The sequence below is a fragment of the Bos grunniens genome, chromosome 8 (assembly GCF_055505025.1).
Source record: "Bos grunniens cultivar Pamir isolate PY7600 chromosome 8, Bosgru_T2T1.0, whole genome shotgun sequence".
Lineage (NCBI taxonomy): Eukaryota > Metazoa > Chordata > Mammalia > Artiodactyla > Bovidae > Bos > Bos grunniens.
In genome coordinates, this window is record NC_141172.1 from 61,444,868 (window position 1) to 61,462,654 (window position 17,787).

The following is a 17,787-nucleotide window of genomic DNA, read 5'->3' on the forward strand; positions in this document are numbered from 1 at the left end:
AGAGCTAGGGAAACCCTGGGGGTGCAAAGGGATGTGCCAAGCAGGCCTGAAAGCCTGTGACTGGCGAAGAGAACAGCAGTTTGCCATGTTACCTCCTGGTCCTGCTGGCCTAGAATTTCACAACACAACAAACTGGACTACTTCTCTTGGAAGGTTACAAAAATGTTCATGGTAACCGTCAGTCTTGCTGCTGATTATCTTCAGAGACCGCTTCTATTTTTTACCCAAAGACATTTTCCCCTAAATGCTTGTTTCAGTGAAAAATATATTTTATACCACTCTAAAATTTGTATTTCATCCAGCTTAATATCTTAATTTTGCAAAAGAGGCAGCCTGTATTCAAAGAAGCCCAGAGCTGCTTAGGAGGTAGACTTACAATAAAATAATTAGTGGAGGGAGACCACGTACAGCTAAATACCTGATGGGAGGGCAGGAAGTTTTGACACAGGGTGCCCACCGGTAACTAGAGGGGGAAAAATCACCAAGAAATAACAAAACTTAAGAAGCTTTGATCTTTGTCCTCCAGAAACCAAGGATAGGAAACTGTGTCTTTCAAACTCTTCCGAGAAGCCCCAAAATATCCATAAATATAACCACAGGCCCAGAACGTAAAATGTTCACAAACTGAGAAAGTGAAAAAAGTGGAAGTGAAGTCGCTCAGTCGTGTCCGACTCTTTGCGACCCCATGGACTGTAGCCCACCAGGCTCCTCTGTCCATGAGATTTTCCAGGCAAAAGTACTGGAGTGGGGTGCCATTTCCTCCTCCAGGGGATCTTCCCGACCCAGGGATCGAACCCGGGTCTCCCGCATTGCAGGCAGACGCTTTACTGTCTGAGCCACCAGTTATTTTTCACAAACTGAGAAGGAGCCCCACATGGGATTTTCTTACCCACTTCTTTTGGGGAAAAAAAGTGCACACTAACAAACAATGAAAATTAATCCTCTTTTTTTTTTTTTTTTTTAAGAAGACTCAATGGACGTGAGTCTGAGTGAACTCCGGGAGTTGGTGATAGACAGGGAAGCCTGGCGTGCTGCAATTCATGGGGTCACAAAGAGTCAGACACGACTGGGCGACTGAACTGAACTGAACTGAACCTCTACCAGTATTAAGAGAAAGCTGAGTATAACTTTAAAGAAAAACTTTACAGCCACCTTATCTGTGGAAAGGAGCCATCCAAACCCAGAATGTTCTGTGTATTTGTACCAGTTCAAAGTTTCCATCCAATATCAAGGCCAACACACATTGCCTTTATAAAAATCTAGTTAAACTAAGCACCAGTAATGCCATCATTTCTACTTCTGCCTTCTCAGATCTAAGACAGTCAATGCGAATTTGAACAATTTGAATTTGCCAACGAGAAAATTCTCTTTCACTTTATCTAAATTTATACAGACACACACACACACACACCCCTTATATACCATCTATAATTTTCTTCTCTAGTTAAGATCAATTCTTTCTCAAATTGCTAAAGTAGAAGACCATATTCTAAAGCAGGTAAATGTAATCTCTTACCTTTCTATAAAGAAGTAAACTTTGTGTCAGCTTCTTTGTGGATCAAAATCAGAAGATCAAGAGGAACCAGGTTCCAATTCTTTCAACTAAGAAAACTTTTAGACTTGCTTTTATTCCTCTCTGTCCTGAGCCTTCTGAGCAAACTGCATAGTAAGCTCCTTGTTTCTAATCTCTACAGTGTCTACTCCACTCTCAGCCCTCTGTGGCCTAGTCAGGAGGACAGGAACATATCCACCAACTTCTAAAGCAAATCAACAAGAAGAAGCCATAATTAAAGAAGGCACGGCATTGACCTCTGCACATTAAACACCAGAAGACAATGGAACAATGCTTATACAACTCAGAGGGAACTCAGGTTTTCAAATGCAAGAGAAACAGAAAAACATTCTTAGATTTGTTAACAGGGTCTTGGAAAATATACCCCTCTAGTAACCACTTGGAAAAATTTCCTCAAAAAACACGCTTCATCCAAACAAGGAATAAACTAAAGAAACCAGTCTTAAGAGCTCCAGGAAGAACTTCAGGGAAAATCCAAACTCTTCAAGGATGAGGAAAATGCACAGTACTTCATCTGGTGGTTAATAGCAGAAATTTAACATAGTGAGAAATATAGCCAATTATATTTGAGTTTATACTTTTTAAAAAAATTATCTAGGCTAATTGTGTAAATCTTGAAAGAAATGTTCTAATCATGGTATTTAGTAGGTGTGAATATCTTAATAGAACTGTTTTATTAAAAAAATAAAGAAATTAAACAGATGCCTTTTGTTGTCAAATTATCAGAATTCAGCCGCCTTTAGTGAACATCTTGACCAAACTACACTAACAGTATCTAAGTAAAATTACAGACAGACCCTTTTCAAAAAGTATTTTACTCTGAAGGTACAAGTTCCTAATTCCTTTATCTGTATATTATTGTCTATGCCAAAAGACCATGGGGAAGTGGTTTAAAGAGGCAGCTGAAAGGGAAGAGCTGAAAAGATTCAAGGAGCTGGAGTTAACAAAAGCCTTAGGCTGATATATGATTAGTCTATAAATATGCCCTCCTCTTTCACACCCCTTAAGGTACCTTCTGTTACCTTACCCCTCCCATCAAGGGATTCCCTGATGCTGGAAGAGAGGAAGGCTTGGGGTAAAACATGGAAGAGATTAAAGAAAAGGACCAAATTCAAAAGAAGCCTTTCCAAATCCTCTCAATTGGCCCCACAGGTATTTTGGAAGATGGTGGTACAGCAGTGGCCAATGTGGGGATGATCCTTCAATGAAATCCTCTTACATGGCACAGTATGCTATAGGAAAACTCTCTACAAAGAAAGAAAAATGTGCTTACTCTCTGATTTAGGAAGTATGTTAAGTAACTATAATTTATATAAAGATGTATTTATCATGAGATTATGTCTTAACTTCTTTTAAATTCAACTTTGATTTTTATTCTTCACTGTTAAGTCAATCAATTTATATATCAAAATTTTCATTTGTAATCAAAATTAAGAATGTCAAATTGGAAACCTGAAACACACCTAACTCTTCTTCCCATCCCATAATCAAAGAATAAAGTAATAACTGATAAATATATGAACAAGTCCAAGGATATATAAGTGAATTTTTTACCTGCCTCCACTGTATCGTATCTATCGGGGAAGAAACGAAACTTTTCTCTAAAGAGTGCTCTTCTAAAGCAGCACATGCAGAGCTGCCACGTTCTTATAACAGGTATAATATCGCACAGTAATATTACCTACGGGATATCACTCTGCCCTAGTTCTTGTCTAAGCAACTTACATATAATGTCTCATTGATTCCTTACAAAAACTTTTATATGGTGGGTGGTATTATCGTCATTTTTATAGTTGAAGAAACTGAGATACAGAGATAAAGGACCGATAAACTTTATGAATTTCATAAATGTCCAATGGTGCTTCCATTTTTATAAAAAAAAAATTAAGGGCCTATGCATAAAAAAGAACTGGAAAAACAGACATTAAACTGTTACTGATGACTGTCTCTGGGTAGTATAATTATGGGCTATAAGTTCTTTGTAGTTTTCTAACTTCTCTGTACTGCACATGAATTACTCTTACACTGAAAAGGTGGAAAGCAGTCCCTCACAATAAGAAGAAACAAAGTAGGCTGACATTCAATTTTTTTTTGGCTCTTTTGTTTTTAAGACATCTCAGCTATCTTCATTCACCCTCCAAAACCTCTTCTAAATCCTAAAAAATAAGCAAAATTACTTATGATGGCTAAGATACTCATTTTAAATGGATCGATTTAGTATATGTATAACCCTGTATATACACAGAATATATGCTATCTATATAAACTAGACACCAGAGTGGGACTCTGGTTACTGAAGAACATTTATGCCTACTTATTTAAGACTCTCTTTGGGGCTTCCGTGCTACAGCAACAAGTGCTCTTTGCGCTCCTCTAACAGCTTATGCTCATCACTGTCACAGTATTTATCACATGATGATGACTTTACCAGTTTTTCTCCTCTGATAAACTGTGATTTCAGCATTTGTATCAGCACAGTGCTTGGGACATAGTAACTGTTGGATACACTGGCGGACAGATGGATAGACAGACTTCTGCACATATGCATGGATGGATGGACAAATAAATACAGAGGCAGATGGACAAAGGAATGGAGAGTAACACAGATAGACAGATGTATGGTCAGAGGAATGAATGCAGACTCTCAGTCATGACATCTTGGCTCCAGTCCCAACTTTCCAGAAACTATGTAACAAGTCACTCTACCTTTCCAGAACTTTTTTTCATATAAAAATAAAAATGATTAGACAGACTATCTGACATTAGAAGGCACCTTCTAGTTGTGAAGTTAGATGACTAAGACTTAAAGACATTGCTCCTTCACGTTAAGCAATTAGAGAGGTTTCCTGGTAGAAATCTCACTTTGGATAACCCTGTGGGTCATATTCAAGACTGAACTAATGCCAAATCCTTAACCAGAGGCACATCCCTGACCCTACTACCATTCCTATACAAAACTATGATTCACTTTAAGATGAGGGCTTACATGCTTTTTTAGAATCGCAGTGTTGTGAAGTTTGGACTTAAGACTCTCAAACACCAACCTACCCAAACTTTAAGCCTTTTGTTCTTAAATTTATGGGGAAAAAAATAAAATCCAATTATATCTTTAAACTGGAAGAACTTAGCTAAAGGCTTTTTGCAAAGCAGTAGAGCACAGTCCTTCATGATGTAAATGCAGCCACTTACCTTTTACTTTTTTATCAAACTTCTTCTGTTTCATTTTTTCTCGATTTTTCTGTCGAACTTCTTTCGCTTCTTCTAATGCTTCCTGACTACCCCAAACTTCAAGAGACCTCTTCACAATCTGAAATACAGAATCCATATTTAAATTAGTTGTGATTCATTGCTGTAAAATAGTTATAATTATTAAATCCATAGGTCTCAAAGAATAATCAAGTGAAACTTTATATTTATTTGAAATTTAAAAGATTTTAAATACTGATAAGAAAAAAACTCTAATAATATCTATATCTAAACTTATCAAACCCTCAGTAAATAAATGATGAATCAGATTACATATTTGTGAAGCACAATAGAACCAGGGATGCCTGTGTATATATAAATAAAGCTGCCCTCTGAGTGCAATTGCTTTTTTGTATTCACATGAATCAAAAATTTGATGAATTTTGGCAGGATCACCAAAAAAAACAATTGCTAACCAATTAGCCATAGCAGATCTAAATATGAGGTCATCTCTAAAAATCTCCCATCATAGGAAATCAATCAATGCTACCCTACTTCTGAATCAATAACAGTTTACATCCATTCAACTAATTTTTGATCTTCAAAATATGAATTTTTTTAAACTTTTGTAGCTGAATGATCTAAAAAGTCTTTATTCTAGTTTAAAACCTTTGAATTTTATATATCTATAATACATAATATATTAAATATTATAACGAGTATATACATAGAAATACTCTTTGCAAACATTTATTTACATTTAGGGAAATAATATACACACTGAGAACTTGCTCAAGGTATCTCTCTCAATATGTTAAGGGGACCAAAATGTCCATCAATAAAGCCAAACTGAAATTTCTTAACACAAAGTGATATATACTGTTATTTCATAAATTCTAATATCACATTTTCCACAATTTAACATCCCTGAAAATGCTGCATCACTAATGTACTTAATGGTATTTTAACAACTGAGTCAAAAAGTGGTTCAGAAGAATTGGACTCTGAATGTAAGGAAGTTTAGGAATACCTTAATAAATCTGTGATAGCTGCATTTTCCTTTTTAAGTACACACAAGCATGACTTACAGCAAAAGGGAAAAAAAAAACTACAGTATAATGACATTAGTTCAGTAAAATAAAAGCACCAAGTGATAAGAGAGGACTGCTGCTAAGTCACTTCAGTCGTGTCCGACTCTGTGCGACCCCAGAGATGACAGCCCACGAGGCTCCCCCGTCCCTGGGATTCTCCAGGCAAGAACACTGGGGTGGGTTGCCATTTCCTTCTCCACTGGGTTTGTCTAAATACCAGTACTTTTTTTTCATTTTCAGTGGTACCTAACAGTGAATCTTTTAATCAACAGTGTCTAACACTTAGTGAAAATTCAGTATACGTTTGGTTTTACACGTGGCTTCGTTATTAGAACACACAGGATTTTCTAGTATATTCCAATCAAACCGTGCTCTAAAGCAAGGCCTCCCGGTATTTTTCACATAACGGCATGAAAAAGAGGATTATGATATCTGTGCCATTCTGAGATAGATGAAGAAAACTGGAGTTAGATTCTAGGCATTTGGGAAATTCCTGAATTTTTTTTTTATGATTTTATTTGGGGGGTGGGTGGGCAAGGGAAACACGGGCTGACTTCTCTACTTCAAGCTTTCTTTAGTTTCCAAACTGTACTTCTAACATGACCCAACAGTAATATATTTGCTCCAAAGTGCTACATCAAAAAACATAATAATACTAACGCATATATATGGAATTTAGAAAGATGGTAACAATAACCCTGTGTACGAGACAGCAAAAGAGAAACTGATGTATAGAACAGTCTTATGGACTCTGTGGGAGAGGGGGAGGGTGGGAAGATTTGGGAGAATGGCATTGAAACATGTAAAATATCATGTATGAAACGAGATGCCAGTCCAGGTTCGATGCATGATACTGGATGCTTGGGGCTGGTGCACTGGGACGACCCAGAAGGATGGTATGGGGAGGGAGGAGAAAGGAGGGTTCAGGATGGGGAACACATGTATACCTGTGGCAGATTCATTTTGATATTTGGCAAAACTAATACAATTATGTAAAGTTTAAAAATAAAATTTAAAAAAAAACACAATAAGTAAACATGTTATTTAACGTCATTATGTATGACTATGACTCACGCAAAACAATAAAACAACAGGATCTTTTTAAGTCGGTAAGTAAAAACTAAACTAATTATAACTAGTTCATTGTTAAAACATCACCTAAACCAAGGTTTAAAATGACTGAATATAACTTCTTAGAGACCTGTAATCTTAAGTAGAGTTTCATATCACCCCACTGTGAATGATGAGGATTCTTCTTCACAATAAATTTAAGCGCTGGTTCTCTTTTTTCTAAATCACAATCTTTCAGAAGGTATTCTTGTTTTGCTTCTGTTTTAGTTATAAGCTTGTGTTTATCATCAGCATCTCTGAAAACAGATTAAGTCCATTACATAAAGTAAATAAATTTTCAAGTAGCCCCAAAACCTAGGGGCATACATGCCGAAAGAAACATATAAATGCTTTTTCCTAAAACTCTCATGGTCAAATTAGCAGCATAAGAATTCCAACAGGAAAATATTAATTCTGAGAAGCTGTGTCAGCAACAGATCCATGTTATTTAACCTTTTAAGAATTTCTTTTTACTTAAGTTCCTCTTTTCCACAAGGAATTTGAAAAGACATGAGTACAGCAAATATAAATGATAACTAAGAAAATATAAAGCTTAAAGTCAGGATGTAAGGAATATAAATACACAAGGTCCAACTGCACCAAGCATAGATGAGTTTCCAGTTGGCTCTTTCTGAAAGCCCAGGGGAAAATGGAGACACAGACAATTACATAGCTCTTCACATTCATTTGTTCTCCATCTATATGCTGGGTACTGTTTAAGGCACTCAGAATAAAGGAAATAAAATAAACCTTGTCTTCATGAAACTTACATTCTATTTAGGAAAAGACAATCAATCAGCAAACATGACGACAGATAAAAGTACTATAACACAGCTGTGGTACATATACACAATGGAGTATTACTCAGCCATTAAAAAGAATACATTTGAATCAGTTCTAATGAGATGGATGAAATTGGAACCTATTATACAGAGTGAAGTAAGCCAGAAAGAAAAACACCAATACAGTATACTAACACATATATATGGAATTTAGAAAGATGGTAACAATAACCCTGTGTACGAGACAGCAAAAGAGACACCGATGTATAGATCAGTCTTATGGACTCTGTAGGAGAGGGAGAGGGTGGGGAGATTTGGGAGAATGGCATTGAAACATGTAAAATATCATGTATGAAACGAGATGCCAGTCCAGGTTCGATGCACGATACTGGATGCTTGGGGCTGGTGCACTGGGACGACCCAGAGGGAGGGTAGGGGAGGGAGGAGGGAGGAGGGTTCAGGATGGGGAACACATGTATACCTGTGGTGGATTCATTTCGATATTTGGCAAAACTAATACAATATTGTAAAGTTTAAAAATAAAATCAAATTTAAAAATTAAAAAAAAAAAAAAAGTACTATAACACAAAGCACGGTAAAGGAATAGAAATTTCCAGAGACTGGGTAATCAGAGAAGGCCATTGGTGAGGGAACATTTGAGCAGGGCCTTTAAGAAGTCAGAGAACATTCCGAATAGCTAGAGAAAAAATATTTCTAGCAGAGAGAAGAGTAAATGCAAAAGCTCTAGGATAGGAGTATGTTTTGCAAATGGAGTTCACAGCAAGAGGGCCAGTGTGATCAGAATGCTTGAAGTTAAGTGATGGTGAGGAGTGATGGGAGATAAAGTCAGAGATAGGCAGGGGTCTCGTGAGCGATGGTGAAGACAATTTTATTCTGAATGGATTCAGTGCAGTTCAGTTCAGTCGCTCAGTCATGTCTGACTCTTTGTGACCCCGTGGACTGCAGCACGCCAGGCTTCCCTGTCCATCACCAACTCCCAGAGCTTGCTCAAACTCATGTCCATCGAGTCAGTGATGCCATCCAACCATCTCATCTTCTGTCGTTCCCTTCTCCTTCTGCCTTCAATATTTCCCAGCATCAGGATCTTTTCAAATGAGTCAGCTCTTCGCATCAGGGGACTAAAGTATTGGAATTTCAGCTTCAGCATCAGTCCTTCCAATGAATATCCAGGACTGATCTCCTTTAGGATGGACTGGTTGGATCTCCTTGAGTCCAAGGGACTCTCAAGAGTCTTCTCCAACACCACAGTTCAAAAGCATCAATTCTTCAATGCTCAGCTTTCTTTATAGTCCAACTCTCATAGCCATACATGACTACTGGAAAAACCATAGCTTTGACTAGATGGACCTTTGCTGGCAAAGTAATATCTCTGCTTTTTAATATGCTGTCTAGGTTGGTCATAGTTTTTCTTCCAAGGAGCAAGTGTCTTTTGATTTCATGGCTGCAGTCACCATCTGCAGTGGTTTTGGAGCCCCCAAAAATAAAGTCTGTCACTGTTTCCATTGATTCCCCATCTGTTTGCCATGAAATGATGGGACCAGATGCCATGATCTTAGCTTTCTGAATGTTGAGTTTTAAGCCAACTTTCTCACTCTCCTCTTTCACTTTCATCAAGAGGCTCTTTAGTTCTTCTTCACTTTCTGCCGTAAGGGTGGTGTCATCTGTATATCTGAGGTTATTGATATTTCTCCCAGCAATCCTGATTCCAGCTTGTGCTTCATCCAGCCCAGCATTTCGCATGATGTACTCTGCATATAAGTTAAATAAGCAAGATTACAATATACAGCCTTGCCATACTCCTTTCCCGATTTGGAACCAGTCTGTTGTTCCATGTCTAGTTCTAACTTGCTTCTTGACCTGCATACAGATTCCTCTGCTTTTTCTAAATCCAGCTTGAACATCTGCAAGTTCACGATTCATGTACTGTTGAATCTGAATGAATTAGAAAATGTTAAAAAGCCTTGAGTAAAAGGCTATAGGAGAAGAGACTAATGGTGCAAAAGTGGGAGAAGAGGCCAGTTAGAAGACTACCACTGCGGTGATCCAGGTAAGAGCTGGTAGGGGACCAGTCTAAGGCATAACTGTATAGAGAATGAGAAATGAACAGATTCAGGATATGGTTTAAGACCTTAAATACAGAAACAAATAGATCTGGAATTAAACATGGAATACAGAAACAACCAATGAGTGAAGCTGCCCTTTACTGCAACAGTGAATCCTGAAGAGGCAGGTATAGGACAGGAGAGGGGAGGGGGAGGACAGTTAATAATCAAGAATAACTTTAAGATGACCAAACAGTTTGGAAGTATAAACCAAAGGAAGGAAAACTATCATTGTATGAATTCTATAATTGTCAAAGATGTTGGAAAAAAACAGAATGGATGGCTATATCCCTAATTATGTTTAAACTTTTCAAATATTTTTCCAGACTACTACATGTGCTGTGCTCACTCAGTCATATCCAACCCTTTGCAACCCCATGGAACACACCAGGCTCCTCTGTCCATGGAATTTTCCAGGCAAGAATACTGGAGTGGGTTGCCGTTTCCTGCTCCAGCAGACTACTACATAACTTTAAGTTGATAATCACTGGCTTCCATTTTCTCATGGAAAAAGGTTATATGTGGTAACTCCCTGGTGGCTCAGAGGTTAAAGCATCTGCCTGGAATGTGGGAGACCTGAGTTCGATCCCTGGGTCGGGAAGATCCCCTGGAGAAGGAAATGGCAACCCACTCCAGTACTCTTGCCTGGAGAATCCCATGGATGGAGGAGCCTGGTGGGCTGCAGTCCATGGGGTCGAAAAGAGTTGGACAGGACTGAGCGACTTCACTTTCACTTTCTTCCTAGTTCCTGAATGCTATCTACTTTAAAAAGATAACACTGTGGACCTTAACCACTGTGTGCATCGATGACATTGTTATGCATAAACACTGGGAACACAGTTTATGATTCATAATTCCAAGGGGTACCAGAACATTTCCCATCACTGATCATGAGATCAGAAATAGCTCTCATTCTATCTTCTAAGGATTCTACTTGGCAACAAGTCAATGGTGCCAGCTCTCAATGTCTGCAGCAGGGACTCTGAAAGGGCAGGTCCACCAGGCATGTGAGCAGCTGATCTGGGGCAGAACATATAAGTGGGCACAGGGAGCAGATAAGAGGCTGAGTGAGAATCCAAGGTGGGATCTTCAGGTGTGAAAGGCACCAATGCAGGACCTGGCGGAGGTAAGCAGTAGGGACAGAACCATGTAGAGTAGTGAGGGATAATCTGTGGTGATATAAAAAAAGAAATAAAGGCTAGGAGAAAAAAGGGAATGACAGAGGAATCTGATTTTTCCTCATCTATTCTCTTCCCTGCCAATTCAGAAGAACAGAAAATGAACGGAAAGAGGTGTTCTACGTACCAGGAGAGTGGTTATACTTTCCTCCTCTCAATGAAGGTGCCAGTCCTCTGACCAAGGTGGTTACACGGTGGTCAAAGAAAGAAAAAAACAAATGGATCCTTAGGGGTGGGGTAAGAGAAGGATTAGGAACCTGCTACTAGGAGATGGTTAAAGAAAAAAGCAAAAGGACGTATCCACGGCAGACACAGGGCCATCCTTCCTATTGATATGGCATGACTGCTAAGCATAGGCTTCCTGTATTTTTTTGGCAAAATGAAAAACACAGAAATTTTAGGAAACTTCCAAAACGAAAAACAAAATTATTATGAAAATGCTGAATCCAAATGGAGCAAATCATTATTTTGCCCTAAACCTACATGCAAATGTTAAACTTTAGTAATTTAGAACATGCTCTGAAATAAAAATAAGTACCTGCAATTATCACAAGTTGCCAAATCAAAGTGGTTCATAAGGTAAGAATCCATGAACTCTTTACCACATTCTTCACATATAACATAATCAAATTCCATAACAGGTCCTAAAGAATGGAAAATTCATTCTTAAGTTTCCTTTTTTTGTGTAATTAGAATACATTTTCCTTTATTTGTATTAGCTTACAAATGTATTTTATGACTGATACAAACATTTACATAAGACAACATAAAACTTTAAGTAATCTCCCATTTATTAAAAAAAATTTTGAAGGAAAAAAGAAATGAGAAAGAAATAATATAAAGGAAAAAATTATCAACTCATTCAGTATTGTTGAACACAAACCACATGTAAAGTACTTGTATTATTAATACTTCTGTATTGCTGCTATAACAAATTACTACAAATTTAGTGGCTAAAATAACACAAACTTATTTTATCCCAGTCTGTAGTTTATACATTTGACACAGGTCTCAGTGGGCTAGAGGCAAGTTGTTGGCAGAGTTGCACTCCTTTCTGGAGGTTTTGGAGGGACAATCTACCACCCTGCCATTTCCAGTTAGAGGCCACCTGCATTCCTTGACTCATGGCTCCCTTCCTCCATCTTCAAAGCCAGCAACTGTAGCTTCTTATATCACTATGACTTCTTCCATAATCACACCACCCCAGACTCTCTCCTGCCTCTCTCCTACTTTTAAGGATGCTTGTGATTACAGCTGGATAACCCAGAATAAGCTCCTCACCTCAAGGTCTTTAACCTTAATTTTATCTGCAAAGTGCCTTTCACTCTGTAAGGTAGTAAATTCACGGAGTCCAGGGTGATTAGAATGTGGACATTGCTGGGGGCCATTATGCAGCCCACCACAGTACTGCTGAGAGTACAGAGATTAGTCCCAAGGCGGAAGCAAGATGGGGGAGCTGCTTACACATAAGGGACATAACATACAACACAGAAAAGAACAGTAAAGAGCAAAACAAGAGTAAAAGAGAGACAATACAGAATTCACTTTCAAGTGGGAAACTCCATTCCACATCCTACCAACAGGGTAAATGGCTTCCTCTTCATCTGTCTCCACTACTAGATTGAAAATCTCTAAAGGGTAGAGATTGTACTTAGCTATACAACCTCAACACCCACTACAGAAACTACTCCAGGTAAAGTAAAGCAGAATTTTTTAAACAGATTTCAAATACCTAGCTAAGGATCTTTATCCTATAGAACTGTTTTCTTTTTATCAGCAAATGTGAAAGTTTTACTAATAAGTCTTTAGGATGACTGCCACTGCCAAGCCCCAACTCTGAGAACTACCACTAACCCCAGTGGGAAGAAAAATGGAGTTGTCATTTGTTCATAATTCATTCAACATATTCCTATCACTGCCTCTCCTTACCTACTTCCAATACAAGAAGGTCAATTAATATTCTAGCACTTCTTAATCTCACTAATCTCCAAACCCTAACAAAATCCAAGTTATCAGATGTATGATTTGCAAATATTTTCCCTCATTCAGTAGGTGGTCTTTTCGAAGGTTTCCTTTGCTATGTAGAAGCTTTTTAATTTGATGCAGTCCCACTTGTTTAACAGTTCTGGGTTTTTTTCTTAATTTTTAAAAATATATCAGCTATAATTTATTTAAAGATTTTCAATTATGAAGGTTCTGCCTTTATCGCCTCTGCTTTTGGTGTCATATCCAAAAATATCATTAGCAAGAGCAATGTCAAGGGGCTTTTCATGTTTTCTTCTAGGAGTTTTACGGTCTGTCTTACATCTAAATCTTTAATCCATTTTGAGTTATACTGTATGATGTAAGACAGTGGCCTCGTTTCATTCTTTTCCATGTGAATGTCCAGTTTTCCCAACTCCATTTATTAATGTCCTTTCTCTATTGTATATTCTTGGCTCCTTTATCATAAATTAACTGACCATCCGTGTAGGTTTTTTCTGGGCTCTCTCTTCTGTTCCACTGATTTATGTGTCTGTTTTTATGCCAATATCATACTTATTGTCATTATGATGGTTTTGAAATATAATTTGAAATCAGGGAGCATGAGGTCTCCAGTTCTGTCCTTCTTTTTCAAGATTCAATGGCCATTCAGGGTCTTTCATTATTCATATGAATTTAAAATTTTTTCTATTTCTGTGGGAAAATGCTATTGGAATTTTGGCTGGGCCCGCACTGATTCTGTACATTGCTTTAGGTACTACGGACATTTTAAGATTAGTAACTCTTCCAACCCAAGAGCATAGAATGTCTTTCAATTTAGTTGTGTCTTCTTCCATTTCTTTCATTTCTGTCTTACAGTTTTCAGTGTACAAGTATTTCACCTCCTTGGTTAAATTTATTCCTAGGTATTTTATTATTTCGGATAAATAGGCAGTTGTAAATAGGACTGTTTTCCTAATTTCTCTTTCTGATAGTTCACTAGTAATGTACAGAAATGCAACAGATTTCAGTGTATTGATTTTGTTTCCTGAAACTTTACTGAGTACATTTATTAGTTTACACATACAGATATACGTGTTTCAGAAATCATGAGTTCATACCCATGATTTTAATCTATCTAATTTTGATCCATTCCCATAGGGTTCTTTCTTGCCTTCTCCCATTCTACGTTTGTATGTCCTTTCTTCCACAATGAGAACCCTGGCTCCCAACATCAAGAAATACATTCGTCTATTTGAGCCAATAATACATCTAAAATAATTTCAGAATTGCTTCCCTCATATCACTCTATGAGTTCAGGAATGTTGTAGTTTTTCCCCTTACCCCACCTATCTCAAACTGAGGATACACTGTCAAATGCTATGCTCATAAATCATTTGGACTAGCTCCTTCTGTCCTCCCCCTCTTCAATATGTGTTAATTCATTTGGAAAAATACATCCATTTGTTTATTTGCTTTTAGGTTGTTTACTGCTTCTATACAAGTTAACTTTTTTTTAAATATGTAAACTTTACTGGAAGTATACATATTTTTGGGTCAGTTACCCTACTGCTGTGAATCAGAGAGCTGGACAAAAGTTTATCTCTGAATATATTCGCTGCAGTAATAATTATTAGAATAGAGAAAAGAAACAAAAGAGCTGCATTTCAATGAACCATGGTACAGCCATCAAATGGAATACTATGTAGCCGTTAAAAAGAAAGCCCTGAAAGAATATTTGAGAAATGGGGAAACCACTTTTCCTCTAAACATAAGAAAGAATGTGCTAAATTTTATCTCTTGCATTCAAGACCCCCATTTCAACCTATCAAGATAATTTTAAGTATTTATTCTATCAACCTGTCTATTATAAGACCGAGAGCATCAACTCTAAGCATATAAACCACATTTTTAAATGAATCTGCCAAATTTGTTTAATTTTTAATCTACTAGCAAAACTGCCAAATTTCATCATTCTTATAAAGTCAACTTGCTCACTGACTAAATGTGTCATTTTTTAACATCAGTTTGCAAAAAATCACGCATGTTATTCAAAATGACCAATCTAGATATCTGTTTTTTGAAAACCCACTTTACCTGGTTGATGAACAACTTTTCCAACTGTATGTTCTTCCTCCTCCTCCTCTTCCAGGATGAAGCCTCCTCCTGTGTCAATTATCTTTGGGGCTGCTTTTACATTAGCCATGCCTATAAAAGTTAAGAAGTGGTCAAGAAATGAACCAGGTAAGCCCATATGCTCCCTTGTGTATAAACAGGAACTTTCAAAAATGTAATATATATCAAACAAGACGAGGATGTCCACTATTATCACTTCTATTCAACGTTATACTGAGGCCCCAGTCACCGTAATATGGCAAGAGAACAAGACAAGCGTAAAGGCTGAAAGGGTAAATCCGCATTTACTCACAGATGATGTGATTGTGTAATAGAGGACATCCACAGGAATCTGCAATTAGAGTCAAGAAATAATACCTAGGAATAGACGTGTAAAACGTCAAAAACACCACTAACAGAAATCAAAGTCACTTCTCCCCAGATTCACCTAAAGATTCAATGTGATCCCACTCGAAACCCTAGTAGGTGCTTGCATGTGTGTGTTGTGGGTGGGGAGGAATAATGGGAGCTGACAAGCTGATCTAATGCTTATATGTAAATACAAAGAACACAGAATAGCCAAGATAATCCTGAACAAAACTAGAGCATTTACACTACCCAGATTTAAAGATTTACTACAAAGCTTCAGTAATTATGACAGCGTAGTACTGAAACAAAGACAAAGAGACCAGTATAATAGAGTCCTGTAATAGGTCTACACGTATTTACAGCAAAGGCTCCAAGGCAATTCAGTGAGAAAAAGATAGTATTTTCAATAAATGATGCTAGAATTTATGACTAAGGCACTCCTACAAAACAGTGAGGAAAAGATGGTCATTCCAATAAATGAACTTTGATTCTATCACATACAATAGACACAGAACAATTTTTAAATGGATCACAATCTTGAACATAAAAGGTAAAATAAAGCTTCTAGAAGAAAACATAAAATAACTTTATGAACTTGAGGTAGCCAAAAACTTCTTACACATGACATACACGTATCAACCATAAGAGAAAAACTGTTTAATTGAACTTGACTGAAAATTATTATAACTTCAAATTTTAACAAGATGGTGGAGTAGAAGGATGTGTACTCATCTCCTCCTGCAAAAGCACCGAAATCTCAACTAGCTGTTGAACAACTAGGACAGGAGAACACTAGAACCCACCAAAAAAAATACCCCATGTCCAAAGACAAAGAAGCCACAAGGAGACGGACGTTTACAGAAGCCTCTTAGCCTCATTCACCAGAAAGTGAAAGTATCAATCAGTCATGTCTGACTCTTTGCAATCCCGTGGACTGTAGCCTGCCAGGCTCCTCTGTTCATTGAATTCTCTAGGCAAGAATTCTGGAGTGGGTTGCTATTTCCTTCTCCAGGGAACACATGTATAAGACCATCAGAAGAAGAAGAACCACAATCCCACAGCGGCTAGAACAAAAATCACATGACAAAAAGTTAATCAGGATGAAAAAGAGTTATGTCCCAGGTGAAGGGACAATATAAAACCCCTGAAAAACAACTAAATGAAGTGGAGACAGGCAAGCTTTCTGAAAAAGCATTCAGAATGATAGTGAAGATGATCCAGGATCTCAGAAAAAGAATGGAGAAGATGCAAAGAAGGTTTACCAAAGAGTCAGAAGTACTAAAAATAAATGAACACAGATGAACGATACACTAGAAGGAATCATCAGCAGAATAACTGAGACAGACGAATGGGTAAGTGACCTGGAAGACAGAATAGTGGAAATCACTGGTGCAGAACAGAATATAGAAAACAGAACGGAAAAAAAAAAAAAAAAAATGAAGACAGCCTAAGAGACCTCTGGGACATTAAACACACCACCATCCGCATTATAGGGGTCCCAGAAGGAGAAGAGAGAGAGAGAGAAAGGACCAGAGAAACTATCTGAAGAGATAATAGTTGAAAACTTCCCTAACATAGGAAACGAAATAGTCAACCAAGTCCAGGAAACAGAGTCCTCGGCAGGATAAACCCAAGGAGGAACACACCAAGACACATAGTAATCAAAATGACAAAAATGAAAGACAAAGATAAAATATTAAAAGGAACAAGGGAAAAGTGACCAATAACATACAAGGGAACTCCCATCTGGTTATCAGCTGATTTCTCAACAGAAACTCTAAAAACTAGAGGGAACCGCAGGATATACTTCAAGTGTTGAAAGGGGAGAACCTACAACCAAGAATACTCTACCCACCAAGATTCTCATTCAAATTTGATGGAGAAATCAAAAGCTTTCCAAACAAGCAAAAGTTAAGAGAAATCAGCACCACCAAACCAGCTTTACAACAAATGCTAAAAAAACTTTTCTAGGCAGGAAACACAAGAGAAGGAAAACACCTACAGAAGATAAACCCAAAACAATTAAGAAAATGGTAATAGGATCATGTATATTGATAATTCCCTTAAATGTAAATGGATTAAATGCATCAAGCAAAAGACAGACTGGTTAGGCAGATGAAAATGTTCATGTACACACTTCCACTTACCACATCACTCTGCTTGACCTCCCAAGTTGTATGTAACTATATTGTTAAGTTAACCTTGTTCCCATTATGGCTTGCAACTGTAACTATTTTTTATTTTTTGTCTGGCTATTGACTGTGAAAACTGACAAACATCTCTTACTACTGTGATTAT

The 17,787-nt window shown here is 37.5% G+C and overlaps 1 protein-coding gene across 9 annotated transcripts in view; it reads right to left on the reverse strand.

Annotated features, from left to right (window-relative positions):
* XPA (XPA, DNA damage recognition and repair factor) overlaps positions 1 to 17,787 on the reverse strand; it is a 130,192-nt gene that overhangs the window by 6,417 nt on the left and 105,988 nt on the right. For 2 of the 9 annotated variants that reach the window (XR_015169930.1, XR_015169929.1), the window contains 5 exons: positions 15,103 to 15,213; positions 11,582 to 11,687; positions 7,052 to 7,217; positions 4,763 to 4,880; positions 1,517 to 1,757 (listed from right to left, as the gene is read on the reverse strand). Coding sequence is in view for 3 of the 9 variants with exons in the window: in XM_086416019.1 (XP_086272145.1) it covers positions 4,763 to 4,880; positions 7,052 to 7,217; positions 11,582 to 11,687; positions 15,103 to 15,213; positions 15,434 to 15,472 (540 nt within the window). In the remaining 6 variants the exon portion in view is untranslated. Of the gene's footprint in view, positions 1 to 1,516; positions 1,758 to 4,762; positions 4,881 to 7,051; positions 9,512 to 11,581; positions 11,688 to 15,102; positions 15,214 to 15,433; positions 16,626 to 17,787 lie in introns of those variants that run through there. The other 7 variants (XM_086416018.1, XM_086416016.1, XR_015169931.1 and 4 more) reach the window with 6 other exon arrangements.